This window comes from Lasioglossum baleicum, chromosome 20 (assembly GCF_051020765.1).
Source record: "Lasioglossum baleicum chromosome 20, iyLasBale1, whole genome shotgun sequence".
Classification (NCBI taxonomy): Eukaryota; Metazoa; Arthropoda; class Insecta; order Hymenoptera; family Halictidae; genus Lasioglossum; species Lasioglossum baleicum.
In genome coordinates, this window is record NC_134948.1 from 4,669,237 (window position 1) to 4,695,279 (window position 26,043).

Sequence of the window (26,043 nt, forward strand, 5' to 3'; positions counted from 1 at the left end):
GCGAGGAGCTAAGCTAGCGACACACAAGCACGCCCATCTTTTTTTTTTTCTTTCTTTTCGCCCGAGACTGTGTGTGTTTTTGTTTGTTGGCGAGCTCTCCGCTGGGGCCTCGCGATTGTGTTACGCGGCTGGCTCGACGTTTCTTTCTCCCGTGTACAAATGTATACAGGCTCTCCCATCGGACTCGATCGCCGCCAATACCACGCTTCACCGTTAACAATCAGAAGAAATCTCGGAGGGAAACACGATCGGATTCAAAGTGGCAAACGCTATGGCTGAGCAACATTTTTCTTTTCGGAGATTTCGAGGCCATCGATCTTTCAGTTTTCTACGTAATTGTTTACATGGAACTTTATACACGAATACATAAATAAATTGTTATTCAATAAAATTAACTACTTCAATGCAAGATGCATATTTTCTAATGTAGACGAGATTGCAAGTACTGTATGATCTTGGCGTGAAGAAAATAATTTTCTTTGTAGATTTCTTTCAGTCTCGTTAGAAAATGTCGACAGCCTTGAAACGTTGCAAAATGTCGCTCTGAGAACAATTATTTGCCCAGCACAATATTCACCGCTTGAAACCTAATCGTGATTTCCTCCGACATCTCTTTTCATTGTCAATAATAAGCAAGGTATTCAAAGAGCTCGAATTAGATGAGACACCCTGTATACATATAATCAGGGTGTCTTCGAGAACAGGCGAATTTATGCGACGACACAAGCGTCGACTATACTTAGAGAATGCGTTGTAGGACACTGTCCTGCCTCAAACAAAATCAAAAATAGATTCGCCTATTCTCGAGCTGTACAGTTCCGAGAACACCCTGTATACATATATATTCGTAAGGTGAGCCACAAAAATGGGAACGCCTGAACCTCAGTAAAAATGCAGATTTCCGCGACGTTTCATGCAAAATAAAAATTGTCTGCATTCATGTCAAGGTGCAAAAGCTACATACAGACATTTACTTCTTTCCTCAATAATTTTACTATAAGCTGGAGATAATGCAACTTAAACTCTGAAAATTCGCAATCCGCTAATCTTCGAACAGAAAAATTTCGGCGTTCCGTGTCGCGTGACTCACCCTGTATAAACGCATTTATGACACAGTCCGGCTTAGTGCAACAAGTTCAAAAAAAAAAAAAAAAAGAAAAAGAAAAGATAGAACGGTATCAGCATTAACGTTTACGAGTCTCTCGCTAAAATCCTATAATATTAAACAAACAATTGCACTAATCCGGTCTGTGGGTGGTTATGATCGTTTCGGTGCTGGCAATCCGGATGACGGTGATCGGTGCACGCTGTTCTAGTCGTTGGTTCTTTCGGTGCGTTTTCCTCGTACTTCCCGGTTCTCTTGCGGGGCTTTGCTTCTCGTATTGAAGAAGTTTTTTCTTTGTGTACGTGTCTGTGTATATTATGTATATTCGTGTCTGTGTTTTGCGTTCCCTCCGGAACGAGTATACGAGGTTGTACGGGTCTGGGTGTATGTATGTTGCACACGTTGGTGGATCGTTCTCTCTTGGTAGTCTTGGACTTGGTTGCATTTCACCCGAGTTCACAGGTTAGTCAGGCTTTCACGGAGGGTGGGTGGTGTGTTCGCTACTACGTCGCCTAGCAATAGGCCGAGAACAACGTTCACTGTGGCGGTACAACATGCGCGCATCTACCTTTTACTGTGCGTACCTATCTAGATAACTGTATTGGGAAAGCCGCAGGGATCGTTCGCAGGGGAGGCAAACAAACGGGAGCCCGAGAGATCGTTCTGTATCTACTTGCGCTGAATGTGGACGTCGGACTGCGTCTACAAACGACCGAGGAGTCATCCGGCTGAGACACTCGCAGCGCCCGGTGGACCGACAAAGCTGTACAAAATTACGTTAATAATAAAAGTACGTTATCAATTACAGACAGAACCGTTTTCGGGATTGTCTAGCTTTAGAAATTGGTCCTCGTCACAGCGAGTCACTTTAATATTCGGATGCAATGCAAGTTTTCCTTCCTCGCCTCAGATAAAGCGTGGCAAGGTAAAAATCGTACAGTGTCCGAATATCGAAGGGACTCACAGCAGTTGCTAGGACGACCAACTACCCTTGTAGGGGACGTTTCACACGTTCAGCTATTTTACAGGAGCGGTCCACCATGCGAAGCGTCGTTCCAGAAGCGCAGTCCTCGGCCGAACGTCTCCTCGCGAGTCTGACGGGTTCGGCAGCAGCATCTTCTTCTCCAGAGGAGGACCCAAGGCAGCTTGCACCGTGCCGTAGCACTCGATGCTTCCGCGAACCCTTCAGGTCGCGGTTTACGAAGGCAAAAGTGACTCAGCCTCGTTGGATGCTAATTGGCGGTGTGACACGTTTCAGTGACACGTGTAACGAGGTAATCAGCCTGAAAGCCTTGGCGCAACAGCGTTAAATCAAAAACGGGAGTGAAGAGGTTCTAGACTGAAGGGTCAGAACCTTGTTCGGGATAGTCTAGAACCGAGGTGGGACTGAAATCGACCCGCCTCGTTGGATCTCACTAATTCTCACGCCTAGTCTGTCCCCGAAGGGACAACCGGGTAGGATGGCACGTAGAAACCTGTCCGAAACGGTCTTATGGACACCTAGACCGGAGGAGAGGACCTCTCGGATTGAGTGAGTCTTCTCGGAGGACTTCTACATATTCTAGACGACTGCCTGGGAACCGAATTTCCCGTTAGGCTAATTCCAATTAGGAATGGTCCGCGACAGTCCTGAACCGAACATATGTATTTTCTTTTTTCTTTGATGAAGCACACGCTTGACCAGCGACCCGTCGATCACGACGAGCACAGAGGGGACAGAGAGTATTCAGCGTGAAATCATTGGCGACAGAGTGAAGCGAGTAGAGTAGTCAGTGAAGAAGGGACTGTGTTGTGTATAATTCTGAAAAGAGAAAGAGATAGACAGACAGACAGAGACAGAGTGAGACAGAGTAAGACACAGATACACAATAAATATATATATATGTATATATACACACATATATATACATATATACAGAGAGAGAGAGAATGAGAGAGAAACAGAGATAGATGGACAGAGAGAAAGAGAGAGAGCATTAGTGACATCATAAATAGAATTCGGTAGTCATGCTACTCAACCATTCAATGTTGCTTGATAAATCGCTTTCCCACTCGGGAAATATTTCTGTTCGCCGGTTCTCATTGGTAAATATCCCAGTACTTACACGCGGTGTACTCGAGAAACAATGTGTCCCGGACTCTTCTCAGTTCCGGTAGACTTCGGAGGGAGAGGGGGCGAACAACATTTCGGGCGAATCTTTCGCTTGTGCTCCTCCGATGATCATTCTCCCCGATCGTTCCGTCGATCCCGGATCGAGGCACGGGTAAATCGGGAAAACCGTTCGTACACAAGCCAACTATAGATGCTTCCGCTCGACGCGATTCTCGTCGGTCTGTTTTAGGAGGCACACACACACGGACACACACAACTCGCACGCCAACAAAACACAGACAACCCACTGCAAGTCAACCACCCTTATCTATAGTCGCGGCGTGTTAATGGTAATACGCACACGCAATGCGCACACGGAACACTCGTGCACACGCACACTCGCACACCGAACCACGAGAGAGAGAGAGAGAGGGACGGGCGTCTCTCGGCTATCCTGGACGGGCACAGGCTCCTCGGGGCACTGTGAGCGGAGCCAGAGCTTACGTTCGAAGCGAACGGAATCGTGACGTCCAGGAACGCTTCGGGATGGAGTTAATCACACGGCGACTTCGAGCGCGGTTGTTGCTGAGCAAAGATGAAGGATGAACACACTCGGATTCGTAAGAAGTAAATGAACGAAAAGCGTGGCGAGCGTGTGCACTGACCTAACGCCTATAATACTGAATGTAGCAATTAGACTGCGGATCTTTATGCGAGATAGAAATGTTTTGTATAATATCTTGAATCTTTCGATCTTCAATTTCTTTATAAATGCATAGAAAGATCCACGGTCTAATAATAATACTGAAACGAAGGTAACTTTGCTCAGCGATAATCGCGCGTTAAATCGCCGTGGACCTCGAAGCTCGAGAGAGCCCACTGATGGAAGTTAGGTGACAGAAGCTGATGGATCGACACGCTTGCGGATGGGAGAGAGTTCGACTGGTCTTCGACAAGAATGCGGGCGAAACAAACGCAAAGCAAGATACAAGAAACACGAAACAAGAAAATAAGCAGCACGACGCGGCGTGGATAAAAGAGAGAACGTTCTACAGATTGTTCTCTGGAGACAGTTTTCTTTTAACCATCGCTGCGACGGCGGTTGTGGTGGTAGTAGTGTATCCATGAAGACACAACGGCGTGAAACGACACAAGTAGTGGGCGCGGGAATACACGTAGCACACAATCATGTCAGACAGAGCTAGGCTACTGAACAAGGAGCGAGGGGGGTCGGTGGCACTGACACCAGCCAGCAGCAGAGACCAGCCGAAAAACCCCCCTGGCCAGACACAAAAACACAGTGCTGTCACGAAGCATCCGTCGCCGTCGACCTGGTCCGATCATTGCGCACCAAAGAAAAATCAAGTAGCAGAAACACCACACTGGAATCTTCCTAACGTCGCACCTGGAGCACGTCCGCTGTCTATACTTCTAGACACCAACAAGGTTTATTCTGGTTGTTCCGTTTTATCAATTATACTGTGCAAAAATCCAGAAGGAGAACACCAGAACACCCTCTTAAAGCCTTCGCAGCCTGGCATCGATTTGGAATTATTCTCTCAACGTTCTGCAAGCACTTCAGCTACAGTGGCTGTACACTAAGTGTTCGTACACCTTTCCGAAACGAATAACTTCTTCAAAATTTGAAATAACGAAAATTTAGAAGGTGTCTTTGGTACGACTAAGTAAGTTATATGCATGTACAAAGTTCCATCGAAATCGATCAAGGTTTGTAAGTTTTATTGTAGGAATCTGCGATTTTTAAATGAATCGCAAACACCTCAAAGATTTCTACATCTTACAATGCCCACAGAAACGGAACTGTCTACATGTATATAACTTACGAAATGTAACGTAAGCTTTTTGCTCGTAGATTGCAACGCTTGTGGAATGTTGGAGAAATCATTACAAACGGACACAGTTTACAGCGGAAGGCCTTAACCGTGTCGATGATAGCGGTTACCTGGCAGAGAACGTGTTTACGAGGACTCCGAAGTGTACGTCAACGTTTGGAGAGAAGAGGAGCGATCCTTGGAGGAGAATCCTTGAGGGAGCGATATTTGGAGGAAGATTGGAGAGTGTCAGAGAGAGGCCAGGTTCGACGGCGACGTTTCTCGATCGCCGCGAATCACGTACGTCGAGGATATCCCGTCCTGTGTGTATGCGTACGTGACGACGGCGAGGTCGACGGAACAACGGTATCTTAAACGGCAGGCGATGCGATCTACTATGAGCTACGTACTTGTTTGTACTCCGACAGGATAAGTGTGGCGGCGGGCAAGACTGCCGCCCCGTTATACCTCAGTCTCCCGAATGGGTTCCGCTGGCTAACAAACACCATAAATCATACCATCAGTCTTAATTATATCTATCCTCTCCTTAGCGTCGATAACGTTTTTTTTTTTTACAGCGTGTTTTCTTGTATTTTTTTTCTTTTGATTTCTTTTTAGTCTGTTTCTGAGTTAGGCGTTCTGAGTCATCCGTTGCACGCTGGGCGTAGTGAGTGTGTGTCCCAGGATATTTTAGTTTCTCTTTGTTTTCGTTTTTTCTCTATACCTTTGAAAAGCTTCACGTGGGCCTGCTGAACAGGAGTTCCGCGGGTGTGCGTATCTGTGCAAAGGGCTCTCTGCTTTTGCCTTGGGTTCTGGAGGCTCTAAACAGTTTTCTACGTTGATCGTTAACCTCGGAACAGCCCTGCGAGAAAGTTTCAAGTTTCGCGATCGACACAGGAACGCCAAACGGCCATTTTGAAGTATCTGGAGCCTCCAGTTCCCGTCAGAGAGCCCGCGAAGAAGTGTTTTCCAGCGTGAACCAATGCAAATCAAATATATATATATATATATATATATATTTATATATATAATATATATAAATAGAAACTGACTGCCAATTCGTACAAATATGCCCCTGTGTGAAGAGTTTCGCTGAGCTTCGTCGTGTACACAACAGACAAACAGACGGACAAACATACAGACAGACACAGACTGACACGAACACGGACAGACAAACGTTACAGACAGACGGACAAACAGACTGTGTTGTTGCACATACATCACAGACGCACGCACATCGAGAGACACACGATGCGTTTGGCGATGCATACACCACTGCATAACAGGTTAATGGTAACCACAGCAAACGGCACACTGCAACGATTAAAAAACAGAAATGAAAATAGAGACAGAGACAGAAAGTAGTGGCACAGAGAGAGAGAGAAAGAGAGCAGGGGCTCTCAACTTTTCTCAGGACTAAGGGAGTAGTATAGCAGCAGGAAACTCGGTGAAAAGTGGCTTCGGAGGATTAGCTTCGTTTCCGGCCCTTTTGGTTTCGATCACCGATCACACGTTTGTTGTTGTTTGTTTTTTCTTTCTGTGTTGGCGATTGCACGATTGGAACGTGTTCCGTCCGCATGCAGAGCTTTCACACGCATTACACACGCACAAGGTACTCTGGGGGAGCGGGCTTTGCCGGTGGTGCGGGGCGGTATGCTTTTGTCGCAGGTGCATCGTATCTCTTAATATTCACCGCGGCTGCTCGATAGGCGCGAGCCCTTATCGAGCGGACGCTCTACTTCCCGTACAAGGCGGACCAATAGAAATTGCCGTTTTCTGGTTCGAACGTAATTTCGATTGGCTCGTCTCGCACCGGTTCCTGTCGTCGGCTACCGCCGGCCTCGACGGAGAGATGTGAACAAGCATGTAGAACCTCTGACAGTGTTTAAGGTGTCTTGGCAATATTTGCGCAGGAATCCCGAAGCGATTCTCAGCGCTAACAAACAACTCTGAACGCGGTGATCACAGACTTTCTTTCTTTTTCGTTTCTGACTGGCACGCGCCGTGCCGGGGAACCGGTTGTGGCAACCACCGAGGCTATCCGTTCGCGTTATCCGCTCGAAGAAAAGAATCCCAACTCGACGAGGTTTTCTACGATGACATACATACAGCTGATGTATCTGCTGTCTGCCGGCATTGTACAAAAGCCAGTTAGAAAGGAAGGAAGACCGTCGCAAGTCCTTTCCCAATTGATTGTCTCGGGACGAGTTCGGAGAAACGTTCGAACGACGGATAACGCGAGAACGGATAGCGATCTCGTCTCTAGATTTCGGCTAGTCCTCCGAGGATCTTTCAGCAGCTCCCCAGCACGGTGCTTGCCCAGTTAAGAGTCTCCGGAAAATGGAAAGTAAGCCATGTCGTAGCTCGATGATTCTTGTCGTCAAACAGAATCCTCCCCTGAAACTGAAACTGACGTGTGATTGACCGGTAGAGAGAAAAAAGAGAGAGCGAGACAGACAGAGAGATAGAGTAGAGGAATCAAAAATAATTCTAGGCCGGTTGTATATCCTGTGTAGAGAGAAGAGAGGGGGGTTCAGAGAAGGGAGAAAACTGAGAAGACGTCGACACGCGATCGACGTGTAAAATCATTGTTTGCAGGGGTTCGAAGAAAACGAAAAATCAATTAATTAATCGTGGGGGTGGGGGGGGGGGGTTGTCTGGGGGGAGAGAATAATCATAATAATAAATAGTACCTTGTCGCGCGTGTATGTGTGTCCTGCACACATATATACCCATACACATACATATACGCGTACACATACGCGCATGCATGTCACATACACGTGTGTATATATACATATATCTACGTATATAGACGTATATACGGGCAAATTGTATACGTACATACAGACGCACAGACGTGCATGCAACACCTCAGAATTCAACGTAAACGGGGGCCGGAGAAAGAAACAAAATCAGGTGGAGAACTGGGTCGAGAAGATTCGTGGATTTTGGTAGAGGGTTGTCCCTTCGAACGGGGCAGGGTCTATTGTATGCCACCCCTACCTACAACTTTTTTAAGAGAAACAGAGAAGCAGGCTCTTCTCCGGTTCGTTATAAATGAAATCGTTTCTGCGCGGGTGGCATACAGTGCACCAACACGTTCAACTCGAGTCCTCGAGTCTTCGAGAAAGTTTGCGACGGCTCTCGAACAGTTTTCGCCTAGAGCAGTCTATTACTCGACGAGCCACCGCGATCGCTGCAAATATAAATTGTCCTTACGAATAATTTGTCACACCGAAAGCAAAAAACAGGAGCGGCTATATCAACGCTTGGCGTGGCGCCGTGTGGTATACTGTACAGTCAGCGAAGAGTACCAAAAAATCATTGGCAAGTTGAACGTGTCGTTTCCAAAGGAGACAAAGCAGTATCGAAGGAGAAGCCTGTTGGCGCCGATCGAACAGATTAGTACAATTTATCGTCCAATGAAATGTTCGAAGCCAACAGGTCGAGTAGAAGGGGTAGCGAATTTTGGGATAAGACTTTCCACGATTTTCTCCGAAGACAACTGTGCACACTGTGCAACGCGGAGAGGTTCCTGGCTTCACCATAAATGAGCCACTCATCTGTCAGATAATCGATCAGCTCCTCAAAATAAAAAGAAAATTGTTCCTTACATTATAAAATGTAAGGAACCTAGTAAGATGGTCGATCGAATTTTGTCCTGTGAATGGCTCGAATCTAAAATACAGAGAACAGAAGATAATGTTAATAATTGTACGGTATCAGCAACAAGGCTTAAAATTCATCTTTCATGTAACCGGATCTGACCTGAAATTATTCGATTGTATTTTCGGGGGCGAGTTGTTGGTTCACAGTTGAGAGAAACCGAGAAAATTGTCAGCGGTCTTGGGAAAATCGTGAAGCTCGAATTCGGATTTTGTTGGGTGGTTGTGACGGTGCGAAACCAATTGGTGGATATATCTCTTCGCTGTGTGAACCCGGCGCGGCGTACCAAACAAACAAACAAAAATGAAGCGAGTAGAAGCAACTCGCGATTCGCAAGCAAAACTGCGACGTGAACGGAACAGCGAAAGACAGGCGCGCGAGAGAGATATAACGTCGGAGAGAGGCAGACAACCAACCAGAATAGAAAAACTGAAAACGGGTACAGGACGGCTGTCAAGGTGCAGATACACTAGCAACTGACTTGCAACGTTTCTGCTGAGAGCGACTCGAAAACAGCGATCGGCAAAACTTGAACTAATTGTTGAAACATATGTTTAATATTATTCAATGATATAATTTGCCATCTTTCAGATAACCTGTCAATTCCTGTTTCATGTGTTTTTCATTTACAAGCAAAGTGACTTGCTTATTTAAAAAAAAAAACAAAATTATACAGACTTCTGTGAGTTGCTCTCGCGAGAAGTGTCGCTAGTTGATTGGCAGCGTATCCGCGCGTTAACAGAGACGGGAGAACAGGTTGTTAGAGGATGAACAAAGAAACGAATCAAGCGGAGAGAACGGAGTAGTCGAGAAAGTAAAAAGAACTGTTGTGTGAGGATTGAAATTAGATGCGAGAGAGAAAGAACGGTTAGACAACGGAAGTGAAATCGGGAAACCAAGTACGTCAAACTGGAAAGCAAAACGGTGAGAAGAGAAAGAAAAAGAAATGAAGATTGGATCGAGAGAGGAACAACCAAACAGAGTGTATCGGTAAATTGGCGTAAAACTGGTTAATGGAAAATCAAACATATAGATAGAGACAGACAGACAGATAGATAGATAGATAGATAGAAAAAATCAATAATTAATATTTAAGAACGGTCAAACAGTGCGGAGATTGGAGTTGCGGACTAACCATATAGTAATCCTGAGAGGGGGATCTGCCTTTCACAGATACATTCTGCACCAGAGTTCTATTGCTCGTCTGAAAGTAGGTTACACATTCAATTTACATCATTAGCTTAACCGTGTCGTTGGTGATTAATTGCTTGTTGTTTGTTTGTTCTTATCAGATTACGTGTTCGCAGAGAACGATTTACATCCGGGTGAACGTTCTCTGTTCCTTACTTTTTCGTTTTGCTTTGTTCCCAATATGTTCGAGAGAACAAAAAAAAAATACCAACGGTTATAGTATACACAGTAGAGCGTTATATCAGAGTAAGAAGAAAGGAAATTAGAGTAAGAGAAAAGTGAAGTACGAGTCGTTACGGAATAAAGAATGTGGTGATATATTCGATTGGTCGCGTCCAGATCCGCGGTTCGACCGTGCGATATCAACAATTTCCCACTCGAAATCACCGCCGACAGAGAGCATGATCGCACGAGCGAACGTAGGATCTTCGGACGAAATCAGGATCGACCGCGATCTCGCGATAACGAGGATCGTGATCCCGCGCGATCGCGAGAACAACGGTTCGGTCAAGTATGCGCTAGCTTCATCAGGTGTAACCCGTGTTCCCTCGAAAGAAAACAACCGGAAAAATCAAAGTCAAACGGAAAAACTATACACACGGTCGCCGTCGACGAGAAAAGGCTGCTGCTGTGTTCGTTGTTTCCGACTCTCGCTCGAGTGTCGATTCCTAAGTCGTCCTCGTTCCATGTCGAAACTCGATTCAACACATTCGGAAGCGGAACTTTGTCTCGGAGGGAATCGATCACGAAGATTCAACGTCCGACAGATGCTCGACGTTTCTACTTGCACCACTCGAGTGGAAACCGCTGACGATGGTCAGACGCGACACCTGTTACAGGCGATTCGACGAAAGAACACAGAGCAAATATACAATCGTATAATCGCACAGATAATTGTTTATGCAGAAAAATGTCCAAGTGGAAAATTCCGATAAATAGAATCTCGACTAATCGCTTCATCCTTTCTCTAAAATATTACCGGGTTAAACAAAGTCTACCAAATATGCAATTACTTTACAACAAAGGCAAAATACAAAATCTTCGCAGATTAGGGTGAAATCAAAGCCCACTATTGAGAGTATAGGAATGCGATATTGCTGTCGAGCAAGTAGAAACGGTCGCCAAAAGGTCGAACATCAGCAGTTCGAGGATTCCCTGAAACGAGTGTTTGTAGAACAGATTTCCCGCTGGTCCTCTTGACCCTTATCAAAATCCTAGCAGAGCGGGGGACCAGAGATTGCTTTGGGATGGACCGAGGACTGCGTGGACCAGTGCTAACTGGACGCTAAATCGACGACTAGCGGTCTAAAGGGTCCTAGGGACTCGGATGGGTTAGGGAATCCGGGGACTTGCTGTTCTAAGCCTGGCGAGCCGAAACTCGTTGGGAGACCCTTGGCCGTCCCTATAACAATTTCTACAGAGTCCACACCGGACTCGGTAGACGGGAAAGGGTCGTGTCACCTCGAGATCGGTTCGTCGCGACTCGATGGACCCGGTTCGAACCGCCATATGGACCGTGGGAGCGAGTTCTCTCGACGGAGAAGCCAGCCTGCGGAGATTATCGAGGAAGTTATCTTGGAAGACCTAGCCGGAGGAAAAGTCCCTAGAGGATTCGACCCTAGGTCAAGAAACTGATTTAGCTTTCGGCTTGATCCGCCTCTGCGCCTCGTCTACGCGACGCAGTCTCCTCTCTTGTCTCCTGATCGTTCGACTCGCGGAGAAGTACCCTTTTCGTCGAGGAACCGAGCGAATGACGGGACCGGGGTCGGGGGCGTGACCCATTCGAGAAGGGGGCGTGGCTCTCCACTGGTTGGAGACGCGGTTGGGCGGTTCGCTGGGTCGGCTTTCTTCGAAGGTTCGTCGGGAGGGCGCGAACTCGCGCGCGGCTACGATCGCTTTTCCGCGCGGCTAAGAACTCAACTGAAAATGCAAACCAAGGTAAAGAACGTGTTTGAACGTAAACGAGTAAAACGGAAACGAAAGAAAACGCATGGAACAGAGTGTACGGGGCGGGTCACGGGAAATCGAACGCTCCGAACGTCCACGATCGATTCGACCAAACGAAGGAGCAGCCGATTCTACCTCCTCCGTCGTCGAGTCGATCGAAGATGCTTCGAGCGTTCCATTTCTCGTGAATCACGCGGTATATGACGCGTACTTGTCGCAGAATGCTCGTACAGGGTGTACTCCGATCATACAAACAGCTGCCAGTTTTGGGACACCGATCAGAGAGTTGAGACCTGCTCATACAGTTCTCGCTGTCGAGCCTTTCCAGTATAAGCCGAGTCCTTTTGGAACGATTATCCCAACGCCCTGCAAAATACTACAACGAATCAGAGTGTGTCTTGCAAACCCTGACGGAGCTATACTTGCCATAAGTTGGGAAAATAATTCCTAAAGGCTTGTACCACCGAAGAACCGAACAGCTGTTTAGGAAAGGTATTCACTGCTCTCTATAATCGGGAGTACAACCTGCACAGGCAATGGTGGTTAAAAATCGAGAACAGTTTTTCGGTGAGATATGGTAGAGCGGTCATGGTCGACAGACCGGTGAACCGTGACCCAGCCGTGCCCCGAATATCGATGGGGCATGGCTAGGGCGTGGCGGCTGCGATAAGGGGCGTCGACAACGACGACGACGATGACGACGACGACGACGACGACAACAATGAGAACAACGACGACGACGAGCACGACGACGAGAATTGTCGGAGCGTCGCGCGCAGCTGTACTCTATACGTCTCAATTATCACCGTCCTTCTCTTTATCGTGTTCTCGACGATACGATCGAGTTTTTCGGTATTTTTAACCAGGGGACGGGGTGGGCGGGGTTAGACGGGGCGGGGGGCGGGGCCCGAGAGAACGCTGACTTCGAGTGATGGCATGAGAGTGAGAGATAGGGATAGTTACCTGTGTCTGTAGTCGTGTTAGACCACGGAGCCATAGAATTTGTCCTTTGCGCGGCTTTTTATCCGAGTCAGGGTCGAATTTCTCATCTCCGAGATTGATCGCACCGATATCATCCGGCTGGCCGCGGCCCCATCTGTTTTTGAAAAACATGAAACCAATTCTTCATCACTCGATCCCTGTTACACATATTGGTCTATAATCAAAGTAGATTTTTTTTTGTTCTGTTTGATTGGACTTTTGTCAGATTATTAACTTTTTTTTTGGACGCTTTAACTTTATGGTTTTGTTTGCTTTTGTTTGTTTTTTTTTTGGTTTGTCTCGCTTTTACACGACGCCGTTGGATTTTCGTCAAAAGCTCTCGCTGAGCCGGCTCCTCGACGCACTGCACCCCGATTACTGTTTCTGTATTTTTTTTTTGAGTCTGTTCTTATCGATTTTTGGCTTTCACTTTTAATAAATTTATTTAATCGTATTTACGTGTGAGTGTGTAACTTTTTTTCGTTTTTTTTTTTTTTGGACTCGTTCGATGTTTTACACGTTTCCCCTCGCTCCTTAGCTTGGACACCTAATGACCACGCTACGGTGTGTCGACGATGCTGCGCTGGCATAATCGATCTTTCAGTGTTCTCTTTTCTTTTTTGTTAGTTTCTGTCCCGGTTAGTTCCGTTTGTTAGCGAGTTGTTCGATTATCGGCGGCGGCGCAACGGTGATCGGAAGTGGCCGAGAAAGGAAAGCAGACGGACAGAGAGATGCGTACAGGCTGTCTCAGCGGCATGGCTGATCGCATAGCGATTCAAAAAACGCGTATTTTCCGCTTCGTTTTTGTCCCGCGCGCACACTGCTCTGAATCCCGTTCTACCGATTAGAAAAACGGAAGGTTCTCTAGCCGAGATGCGTTCAGAGAATCAAAATAAAATCAGCGAGCAGCGTGCGCGCGGATAGGCAAATGCAAGTATTTGTAGATCTCGAGTAGCAAGAAGCTCTACCTCATGCTTGCCAGGCGATAGCCTCCTTCCCTCATCCTTGAAACAGCCGGTACACAAACATACACATATAGAAGAAAATAATGTTTTACGGCGTGAAAAGAATGAGCCAACGAACGAGGGGATGCGATGAGGTGCAATGCAGACAGAGTGAGCGATAAATGCGTATTCTGCTGATGGAACGGAAACGAATGTCACTTGTAGAAAAGCGTGTACCCGTGGAGATTCTGTGTGCGTGTATGTGTGTCTGTGTATGTTCATATGTATACATATACGCGTATACAGAGCGTGTCGTAACGTGCGGGCTCGCGAGCGATGGGCGGAGCCAAGAAGAATCAAGTGGGAGGGTCGAATTCGGCCTCCTCGGAAAAAAGTGGGCGGAGACACCTCGGAAAAAAGTGGGCGGAGACACCTCGCTGAAGCGGGCGTCGCGCTGTACGGGACGCTCTGTATGCACAAACCAATTTCTCTGTTTCTGTGTGTTCGAGACACTCGGTATATGGGTCGTGTGGTGGCGGAGATGATGAGATACTTTTGTACTTGTCGGGTAAGAGAGGCGACAGCGATGAACGGGAGACGAAACAAGACAAGAAAAAACACAGTTAAAAGAAAAGAAAAAGAAATGAAGATGTAGAAAAAAACTGGGCGGGGGCTGGAGAAGGGTTGTGGGCGTGGCATGGGCCGGACCGAGGCCGAACGAATCTAGAGACGGACACGGAGAGGAGGGCGGGACGGACGGGATATCGGTTCCGATCTCCCAGCTCGTTCCTTCTCCTCTGGCTGATCGGGATATCGTTCGATCGACTCCGATTCCCGATTAATCGAAGGACGCGACCGCGATTACGTTTCCCGGCCCGTTTCTCGATGGATCGTCGGCGTTGATCGATCGGCCAGCGATGCTCTGCGGCGCGTCATCTCCTCCCCTTACCTGTCGGAGGGACGGGTTATATCAAAGCTCGAGAACCGCGGCTACGTATCTACACGTAACGCGTGTCCTACACACACGACACAAAGTGGCTTGTGAAGCTTGAACAAAGCGAATGCAGAAGATTAAGAATAAACCCCCGACACCGTGCGTGTCTCTGTGTGCGTGTGTCGGTGTGGAGACTCGCGGGTCACAGGATCGTGTGAGTGTACGTATGAGCATGTTGCGTATACACGGCCGTGGACTAGGGGTAGGGCTGGGGTTACGGGTGGGCGGGGCGAGAGCACAGAAGCGGGGTCCGTTCGCTGTGGATCGGACGGACCACGGATTCGGTGTGATACGGGGTTTTGTTACAGAGCGTTGTCCGTGGTGTTAGTTTGCGATTCCTCGATCGCACCCCGGAGATTCGCAAGCGGATCTCGAACCGGATCGCCATTGTATCCTTGTTGCGAGACGAGAGAGGGAGAAGGAGATGGTGTGAAGGTTGTCACCTAAGAGCACAGAGACGGACTAAAAGTGAACGTGCGAAAGAAAAAGGAGGACGAATCCAAGGGTAGACACCGGTGTCGAACGGGAAAAGTATTATTGTCTCTTTTTGGCTCCGTGTATGTGTGTTATGCGATGGACGAATGTGTGGGGGCGGGGCGGGGTGAGAGAGAGACAGAGATACAGAAAGAGAGAAACGGTCCGAAGGAGAGAAATCAAGAGCATAGACAAAGAGAGAGAGAGAGAGGGTAGTACAGAAATACAAAGAGAAAGAGAGAGACAGACAGACAGACAGACAAAGAAACACAAGAGTGAAGAGACACAGACAGAAAGAAAGCAAGAAAGAAAGATAGACAAACAGACGGACGGACAGACAGACAGAAAGAAACACGATCAAATATAGCACCAGCGATAGAATGATACAGACAAGTGCTAAGCGCAGGTACCACTTGGTATATCGTCTATGCACGAGGATCGTTTTTTGCACCGGCTTCGAACCGAGACACCGATAGATCGAGGCTAGTTCTATGCGCCACTGAAAACCCTTGCACCAAAATCGAACGACACGAATGTGGATCGTAGGGACGCCGTTCGTTCGTTCGTTCGTTCGTTCGATCGTTCAGTTACAACAAACAAGTATGTAGGCAGGGTGGTGGTTATTAGTGCATGCAACGGCTAAGTCTGCTGTATCGGCAGGTCCGAGTCTCACGGATCGCAGTGATTCAGTGTCCAAAAGCGATTAGGAAGCGATATCTCGTCGGGACTACAGAGCATTCCCCTGGAAATTTCACAAAAAGTTCTAGCGAACTTTCAAAGATGGAAACTACGTTGCCTCAATTAACAATACTCGTTCAATGCATAGCGATTTAGTTTCGGGAATACCCTGTATCCATTAAAAATCTACCGGTGTTAGGGCCACGCCTCCAAGATGGTTCGGACAAGCCCACCGTTTCGACACTGACGCACTCGGTCCGTCGACCGATGAGAGATTCCAGCTATCCCGAGAAATAGGGGTCGGGCTGGAACCTCCCAAAGGCCGTGTCGGGCTACCGGTGACGTATAATCATCGAGAAGGGGTGGGGGGAGCGAGGGAGGAGCCGAGCATCATTCTGTCGCGACTATAGCGTCCAATTCGTTTCACGATTGGGCTGAATCGGACTGTCGGGCGTCTAGGGAGCATGCTACGTAAAGCGATACACGCTGATAGACTCTCTCTCGGTGTAGAGAGCGGAGGTAACAGGTGAAAAAGACACGACAAAGCGATATATAAAGGGGGCGGGGTGGTGGTGGGAGAGGGCTCATTTAGAAGCGAGATATATGTATATATATATATAAAAAAATAATATATATATGTATACATATAAAATATACGTAACGTAAACAAACGTAAGCACTACGCTATTACAGCTACCAGTTAATAGTATATTTATAATAATATATATGTAATAAAACTTTCTTTCCACGATGCATGCCTCCCTTCTATTACACGTTCACACGATATACCGATACACGATGATACTTATCTTCTCGCGTCGTATATCTCGCAACACCGGTTATGCTTATACGTTTTTTGCGCACAAGTCGCTCGTGTCACGGCTTGCTGCCTTTCACGAGCAAAATTCGGCTGGGAAAGCTGGTACGTTGGTCGAGTACCGCGAGATGCTCCAGATCGCGACAATGTTCTCCGTGCCCGACCAACGACCAAGACTAACGATCAACGACTGTCGACAAAATCTACTGGGAACAAACGACGACGACGGGAGATCGGCTCGTCGGAGGCGTTCACCGAGCAAAACTCGCGGGCGGAGCTGGACCCGCCCACTTTCCTCCTCACGGTCGAGCTCGTTCGGCGAAGGCGCGACGCAACCGTGTGTCCCTCGCGATGGATCGATACCGAGTGCGGTCGATACGCGTTAGTCGGTACTTCTCCGAGGTTCATGCAAAGGTAGCTCTATACTGGGCGAGTCTCTTCACTGTAGCACCGAAATTTACTCGTAATCTACTTGTTGCATCGAAAAATCTTCCAAACAAAAGTTGTCAGCGACTAACCGGTACATACAATGTAATAATCAGTGTTTTAGATACGGAGGTGACCTTCCGTTTTTGCTTCGTAATGTGTAATATTTAAATATGCAATTTGAAAGAATATTTAAACATCACACATTATGACACAAAGCTCAAGGTCACCTTTATATCTCGACAAAAAATCAAGACATCAAAAGACTGATGATCACATTGCATATCTTGTTCGATATGAAGGAACTTGTGCTCGAATCTTTTTATCGTGCAACGAGTATGTTACCGAGTGGATTCAGGTGGTTATAGTTAAACGACTCACTCTGTATATCGTGTACCAGAAGAAGGGTCTCTTTGGAAACTCGGTGTACGCTACGTGTACGATTCGAACCCGAACAACAGGTTGCTCCGGACAGAGAGTGTGGAAGGGTTGGAGGCATGGGCGTTAGTTACCAACGATTACGAGCAACGAAAAAAGAAAGAGAAGAAACGGGGAGGTTAATGTCGGCGACAACGTTCCGTGTCGGGATAGAAGCTCGCGCGGTACATCACTGGCACGCGTGCGTGCGTGTCGTGGCGATTCGCATGATTGCACGTCGCACCGATGCAAGAAAGCAAGAAATCATCCATATCTCTCGATGCGCGTTGGCTTTTCTCGAGAACACGTACACGATCTCTCACGGCCCGGCTTTTTCCTCGGTCATACGCTTCTTTTTTCTTTTCGGCTGCGACACGTTATACCAGCATCCGAGAAACTCAAAACGAGGCATAGACGAAAGATAGCAAAAGAAACCAAACAAAACGGAAAGAAAATACGTGGAAAGAAAGAAAAAAAGAAGAGAGAGCATATAGAGAGTGGCCGAGACCCGTTGCTTCCGCTGTTCTCCGACTGCCAACCACGCGTTTGTCTTTATAAAATCACGTGATCTTATAAACATAAACGATAAAGGGTCCGGAAGTCTACGGTGACGCGGTCTGGGACACCCTCTATACGTACACAGGTGGGTCGTGTAAATATAATACATCGGAGGTCCTCGAAAGTAATTTGAATAGCGGGCGAGCAAATGAACGCCCATTGAATCGAACAGAAGTATCTCTCATCATCTATAGACACAACTATATATACATATAAATATATATACATATAAATATATATATATATATATACATATAAATATATATATATATATATACATATATATATATATATATATAGAGAGAGAGAGACAATTTCTTAAATATTGCTTTTTTCTTTTTTGTTGTTGGTATAGGTGAATGTATCACTTACGAAAGGATTTTAGGAATCTTGCGCGTAGGAATAGTCGTAACTACTTGGCCCCACAATAGAGTACCGACTCCGAAGAACAGGCACCACATCCATTGTTCTAAAGTGAGAGCTTTCGTGCTGAACGCCATTTTACCATACTGTATGATAACTACCTAGAAAAGAGACATATGGGTCTGTTAACGGGGATAGGCAGATCAGAATCGTTTCACAGTCACCGTGTATCAGAGATTAACCACAGGTTGGCCGCAGAGAGCTTAGCTTGCTTGCGTTTCTCTGTTTTTTCCATCCGGAAAGCTGCGGCTCGCCTCGCCTCTCTCTTCTTGCTCGGTCAACCTATCTGCCTGCGATCGAGCTACAAATTCGCCGATTCTTTATCTTCCTACAGCCTCGTTCTCACTATTTAGAAATACCTTGGTGAATTTCCATGAGAATAGGCTGATTAACGAGCGTATCTGGCCGCGCGAACGTTCAACACCGAATTGCCCTAAAATTTCACACAAACGAACCTGCTGATTCTCTCAACGACATTGGTCCCATTTTGAAGGCGTGAACGTTGACACGCGCAGCCAGAGACGAAACGATAACGGCAGAGCAAAGAACATTGAAACGGCTGAAAGTCCTAGGAGGAAACTGACCAGCGAACTTCGATTCTCAAACTATTATCCGGACGAGCTTTCGGTACGATTAAAAGATGAATTTCACAGTTCGGAATTGGTTTCCTGATTCGCTTATAATGGCTTATAAGAATCCGCGTAAGTCGAGGACTCACTGTACATAGTTTCAAGGTCTTTCTGAAGCTGTCAGTTTCCTGGCTGGGCCAGCATGGTATAATCTACAGTAGTATGTACTATGTAGCGACGACGCGATAGCTAACGGACACGGTGATCTGCTGGATATTTACCTGCGATAGACACGTGAGAATCCAGATAGAATAAAAGATGGGGTTGGTGAATATTCCTTGGAAGACATTACGCTGACCATGGATTTTCCTGGCGTTGAATTCGTTGAACAGAGTCATCATGACGAACGTGTTGAAGATGACGGTGAAGTGTTGCGTTGGACCACCGCCAGCCTGCGCCACCCCTCGGCCAGTTTCGATGTCTAGCATCTTATCACCTATCGATCGGAGACAGATTCGTAGTTAGACTCGGGAAGATGCATTCTAGCTTTAGGCTCGATTCAGAATCCATAGAAAAATATATGCGGTTCAAATAGCTATTGTTTCCCCAAGTATTAAACACGGGGATTCAAAGTACCGTTGATACTTCGAATCCTTATTTTGTATAGTTGGAGAAGTAATCGCGTGTGTAGATTTGAGGACACAGTGTATAGATTCAGAGGACGAGCCAGGCGGCGTCGCACAGCGGGCCGTTTCTATAAACTATGTGGAATGAATTAAAAAATTTTCATGTCACGAAATAGGTTCACACTAAGTCCTTTCGTAAGCTGATGCTTGATCGATCCCGGCCCACTGTGCGGCATAGGTGCGATTATGTAAATGGAGAAGAATTGACAATCACCAACGAAAAGAAGCATAAAAATAACGGTCAGCTGATAGATGGCTTGACCAAGGATGTTCTTCATCATTGTCCTGGAGATGAGCGGTTTCGTGCGACCGTATGGTCTGCGAAGAAGGAGATCGTTCGTAGGCATTTCGGTGGCGAGTGCGAGGGATGCTAACGTGTCCATGATTAGGTTCACCCACAACATCTGCACCGCTTTAAGGGGGGAATCTTGCACGGCACACGCCCCGATAAAAGCAACTATAACAGCGACGACGTTTACCGTCAGCTGAAACTGCAAGAACTTGGCTATACTATCGTAGACGTTTCTACCCCACATAACCGCCTTCACGATCGAGGAGAAATTATCGTCCGTTAGAATGATATCGGAAGCCTCCTTGGCAACGTCGGTACCGGCGATGCCCATCGCGAACCCGACGTCCGCCTTCTTCAACGCGGGACCGTCGTTTGTTCCGTCGCCGGTCACAGCGACCACCTCGCGGCTCACGCTCGATGTGCTGTCGATGATACCCTTGACAAGAGTGTACTTGTCCGTGGGCGAAGACCTGGCCAGTACCCTCAGCTTCGGCCACACCTTGTCCAACAGGTGTTGCTGCACCTCGCCGTTCGTGTCACGGATCCTCCTGTTGAACTCCTTACCCTCGAGGATTAGGAAGTCTTCGTTCGGCTTGAAGATTCCGCATTTCAGTGCTATCGATCGCGCCGTGTTTATATTGTCGCCCGTCACCATACGGACGGTGATGCCGGCCTTCTGACACTTCCGGATCGCGTCGGGCACCTCCGGCCTCACCGGATCCTCGATACCGACGACGCACAGACACGTCAGATTGTTCACTATGTTCTCCTCGTCGTCCCAATTCGGCTCGTTGTCCACGTGAACCTGATTGATCTCTGCCTTGCCAGGAACGAAGTCGCGATAAGCAATGGAGATGGTACGAAGCCCGTCGCACGCCATTGGTTCGATTACGTTCTTTGTCAGACGTTCCTGCATCTCTTTGGTAAATTTCTCCAAATGACCTTCGCGACCATATATAAAGGCACATCTGCAACAAACCAATTCACACAATCGTCAGCATCGTACACGAAAACCATTTCATACTCAGCCCGATTATCTCGGTTGCCGTTCGTCACAGAAACAGCAACCGAGACATTCGGTTAATACAGCTCTACTAGTTGCACATTGTAAACTACGAAAGCAATACATACTTCTTCATGATCATCTCGGAAGCGCCCTTGGTGAAGAGCCTGTATCCACCGCCTTTCCTCGGTACGACGGTGGACATGCTCTTCCTAACGCTATTGAACGTGTAGACCCGCGTGAAGGTTTCCTCCGGTTGATCGTCCCGTATCGTTTGATAGTTCATGCCCAGGGCTACTACGAATCCAAGTAAGGCACATTCGGTTTTATTGCCGACCTGAAGCGGCAACTCTGTAGGGTCTTGCGAGGGCATTATTCTGGATGTGTACGCTGAATTTATGGAGATCGCCTGAATGATTAGGTTGCCGACGTGGTTCGGAATGTCCGAGAACTTGGGGGCCGACTTGGCCATCTTCTCGCATATGTACGAGTGAACGACGGTCATCCGGTTGGTTGTCAGGGTACCAGTCTTGTCCGAACAGATTGCCGTTGCGTTGCCCATCGTTTCGCAAGCGTCCAAGTGACGTACCAGGTTGTTGTCTTTCATCATTTTCTGTCAACGATTAGAAACGTACACGCTTTTGCTAAACTCTGTACAGTTTTCTTTTTTTTTCTCTCGACGATCTTCGAGCAACAGAGAGACAATAAAATAGTGGATTCTGTTACCTTAACGGAATAAGCGAGAGACAACGTGACTGCTAGAGGAAGACCTTCGGGAACGGCGACTACCAGTACCGTTACACCGATGATCAAATGCCGCACCAGATCACCGGCGTACGTATTCTTCCAAGGTTTCCCCTCTATAACGAACGTCGTTACGCAGAACTGAATGACTAGAATGAGAACGGTAAGCACTGCTATGGTCGAGCCGGCGTAACCGATTTGTATGGCGAGTTTAGTTAGCTTGGCTTGGAGAACACTCTTCTCTTTCTTCCCTTCTCCACCACCGCCGCCGCCACCGCCGCCGTCACCTTGTTGATGCTCTCCGGACTCCGCTTTACCTCCGCTGCTTACATGGCTGTTTCCAGTGATCTCACCAGCTTCGTCCCCTTCATTTGCAACATAGGAAACGATCTAGTCAATCGTCCTTCGACGGACGCGTTCGCCTCGGAAGCTCGATGCCTGCTCCCTCGCAACAAACTGTCGCAGGTGTCACTCTCGAATCGACCAACACCACGATTGTTCGAAAAATCGGTTCAACGGTGAAACGGTCACGAGTCCTCGTAAAACGAGCAGGCATCGAGCCCCCTTGTAACACTTAGAGCTATAGTACGCTTACACCTTCTAATCGTGTCTACTAGGCAGCGATACACAGGTGATTACTTAGATCAACGATCAGTATCCTTACTTAGAAGGGCAAGAAGTTTCGTGAACGATACACAACAAGTATACATAAGCGAAAATAGAATAATAATAAGGAGGTGATTTAAAGGGGCAGTGACAATTATACGTAAAGAACATATACGTGGAGGAAAATCAAGGACGTAATAGAAGACCATTTTCTTTTTTTGTTGCTGTAATGCTAAAGAACAGAAGCTCGTACGGTAATCGAGTAGCCGGCTAAGTATTCCAAATGCAGAAGAAACCATTGCTGTTAAAGAAACATTCAAAGAGATATGTATATAATAAACGTGGTAGAAGAAGGTACAGAGAAGCACGGACGAAACAATCGTGTCTACCTCGGTCACACGGATCATCCGTTTACGGAAGATCGTTGGCAAAATTAAAAAATAGACTGACCCGGATCAACGCAAACAACTCTCAAAAATCTATAGGCGAGAACAGAGTGTGTGCAGTAAGAAAAATGAGACAGAGTGAATAGTCATAGATACGAAATGAAAATATAGTGTCTCTATCGCGTTGTCTTTCTCTCTGTGGCGTAATTTTCTATCCTCCTTTAAAAGAGAAAACTTCACAAAATCAAAGGGGGAGCGAGTCACAGAGAGAGAGAGCAAGAGAGAGATTGAGAGAGAGAAGAGAAGTAGAGAGATAGAAAAATAATATTACGTATAGAAATATTGTGAAGTAAATTAAACGCGGGCGTGCTCATTGAATGTACAAGTACACGCTCAACACCGAAAAATGATTGACAGTAATAATTTATGATAGTGCTTTTTATTCACCTGTTAATGACTTCTTCTTCCGCTGCTTCTTAGCCTCTAGATAAAAAAACGCATGCAAAATAAAATCGATTAGCAATCTATCTAAAAATGTAATATGCCAGGAATAAGTTACGCCATATTCGTAATTTAATATTCTAAGTATCTTGGTATCAGGTCTTTGTGGGACTCGGCTTAATTTCTAAAGTGGACAGCCCAGAAGGTTCTCGGCTCTAAACCATTCTCGGAAGCAAGACTCATCGACTCTAGTCGCAATGCCGATGGCTGTCTCGATACAGCGTTGTCTTTAGCGAGGTGTGTGCGTGTCAAACAAAATCAGCCTTCCAGGTTGTGCGACAACAAAAAAAAAAACATGAAAAAAGACATACACGACAACACAAGTCACAAGAAAGCAAATCCCAAGTCTTCGACTATTTCGACAATTTGTTGTGTACGGAGGTGGATTTTCGCCGTTCGACCGGAGCCTCTTTTCCTGTTCAATCGACGGCGAGAATCAACCGTGGTAAACAAATACTAAAAAGCTAGTCTTCTTTTGCGATCGTTCGACAAAAAAAAATAATGTTGTGCGGAACATATACAGGACAGGAAAACAAACATTTACAGTAAAATGCAAACTAACGTGATCGTTAACATGCCAGTCAAGTGAGAGATAATATAATACTTAACCATTCTCTAACGTCAAACACCACGTGATCGAATTCGTGGTAAACGTGTGAGATTACAAGAAATAATTTTACTCCTTCTCGATCAATCGCTTTTCTTTTTTTTTCTCCTCGTTTGCGAATAGCAATTAGTAAACAGTAAATCATTTAAAGAGCGACACTAAAGCATGCCAAAGAAATTAAAGAGTAATATAAGTAGAACTAAATTCATAGAGAAATGTGTTCACACCAATTATAAAATAAATACCATGCTCTCATTGTTGTTTCTCTACGATTGCACTTACGGTTAAGTCATGCGTGCGAAAACTTTTTGCATCGGTTGCTACTACTGTTTAGAAACCGTATTGAATAAATCTCTAATAATCGACTCGCTCGATATAATTCTACAATAGAGAAGTGACGAAAGATCTTTTCATAGTCAGCATTGTCATTCTCAAAAGAAACTCTATGGAAATGGAAATAAATACGTGTGTATGCACTATACTATGCTATGCTATTCTACTCGGAAAGTAATCCCGTAAATTTCAGAGACCATCGAGAGGCAGCGATTTTCTGTCCACCGCGAACGCCGCGGGTCCACGTACCTTTCTTCATTTTCTTGATTTCTTGCTCTTGGTGATCAACGGCAGCACCCAACAACGTAAAGATAATTCCAGCCTGCGAGTTAACGCCTACCGCGGTTACTAACATTTTTCCGGAGCCCTCCATCACGTGAGTACCTGCGGCAAAAAGATAATAATCGTTAACGACAACGGAACGGATTCTCGAGCCATCGATTTTTAGTCAAATGGAATACTCACCCGAGAGTACCATGGGATCGAACGATTCCCCTTTCTTTACATGGTCTGACTCTCCGGTTAAACTGGACTCGTCCACTTTCAGATCGTTGCTCTGTATAAGGACACCGTCCGCTGGCAGCAGGTCTCCATACTTTATCTAAATCGAGCAGAATCAATTTTTCCTTTGTATCGTAAAAAATCTTCGTGCCCGGCGTGTTTCGTTAGTAAAAAATCGATGTTGGCAGAGGTTGCCGTTGCACCTACCTGACATATGTCGCCGACAACAATATCAGACACAGCTACCTGTTTGACCTCCCCTTGTCGAATAACAGAGAATTTGTGTTCCCCTTCTATTCGACTTTGGAGGCCTCTAAATTGTCTTTCCTTAGAATAATCATTGAAAGCTGTTACTATTACCACCACGATCACAGAAATCAATATAGCGAGTCCTTCGATCCAGCCATACTTCGCCTCGTCTTCTTCCATCGAAGCTGCAAAATTTCCAAAACAAGACGAGTTCTCGAGATTATCCTCTCGACAACGGTTTCCTCGAAACTTGTTACATGCAAATATTCCATTACAACCGAGCCACGTGACCGCTCAACGTCCTGACACATGCCGCCAACAGATTTCGCCTCTTATCAAACCATTATGTAATGCTATGTTATGAAATGTGTGAAAAGTATTTTTTTATCAGGTATATTATCGATGCTACTTCTTATAATTGTACGAGATCTGAGCATGGTGTGTCCATTATCCAATGATTAAAGAATATCAGCAAAAGATTGTAGATTGTATGTACAGAGTGACTCGGCTAAGTGGAATCGGCCGAGTATTCGTGTTATTTATTGCTGTACGAGGACAAAATTATGCTATTTCGAGGGGCACGTGTCACGCCAGGAAGAGTTCTTTTTCAAGGTCACGCGCTTGTCGAAAATCGCGTGATTTTGATCCAAGAATATTTTTCATACAGCGTTAAATGTTACGGTTATTTGGCCGAACCCGTTTAACCGAGACACTCGGTATCACGGAATTGTTACTTACGTCCCGTCGATTCGTCTTCATCTGCTGGGTGATAAAAGCTAAGACCTAACGAAACCAATGCTGCTACTTCCAAGATGATTAACGTAACATCTTGCAAAGCCTCCCACACTAGTTGTAGAAACGTTTTTGGTGGTTTTGGAGGTATTAGATTCGAACCAAATGTGTCTCGTCTATGTTGGATATCCGCCGCTGATCCACTGAGACCTAACAATGAAACAAACACAGTTTTATTCAAGCGCACATTAGAACACTGTTTCCGCAAAGATTATTTTTGAAATAA

At 46.3% G+C, this 26,043-nt stretch overlaps 1 protein-coding gene across 20 annotated transcripts in view; it reads right to left on the bottom strand.

Annotated features, from left to right (window-relative positions):
- Pmca (plasma membrane calcium-transporting ATPase 3) overlaps positions 1–26,043 on the bottom strand; it is a 104,134-nt gene that overhangs the window by 26,860 nt on the left and 51,231 nt on the right. For 13 of the 20 annotated variants that reach the window (XR_013011175.1, XM_076444298.1, XM_076444296.1 and 10 more), the window contains 11 exons: positions 25,764–25,967; positions 24,984–25,210; positions 24,741–24,876; positions 24,525–24,659; positions 23,282–23,317; positions 21,825–22,207; positions 21,227–21,711; positions 20,018–21,063; positions 19,399–19,613; positions 18,498–18,649; positions 12,800–12,932 (listed from right to left, as the gene is read on the bottom strand). Coding sequence is in view for 18 of the 20 variants with exons in the window: in XM_076444298.1 (XP_076300413.1) it covers positions 12,800–12,932; positions 18,498–18,649; positions 19,399–19,613; positions 20,018–21,063; positions 21,227–21,711; positions 21,825–22,207; positions 23,282–23,317; positions 24,525–24,659; positions 24,741–24,876; positions 24,984–25,210; positions 25,764–25,967 (3,152 nt within the window). In the remaining 2 variants the exon portion in view is untranslated. Of the gene's footprint in view, positions 1–4,289; positions 5,525–9,833; positions 9,903–12,799; positions 12,933–18,497; positions 18,650–19,398; positions 19,614–20,017; positions 21,064–21,226; positions 21,712–21,824; positions 22,208–23,281; positions 23,318–24,524; positions 24,660–24,740; positions 24,877–24,983; positions 25,211–25,763; positions 25,968–26,043 lie in introns of those variants that run through there. The other 7 variants (XM_076444297.1, XM_076444302.1, XM_076444300.1 and 4 more) reach the window with 5 other exon arrangements.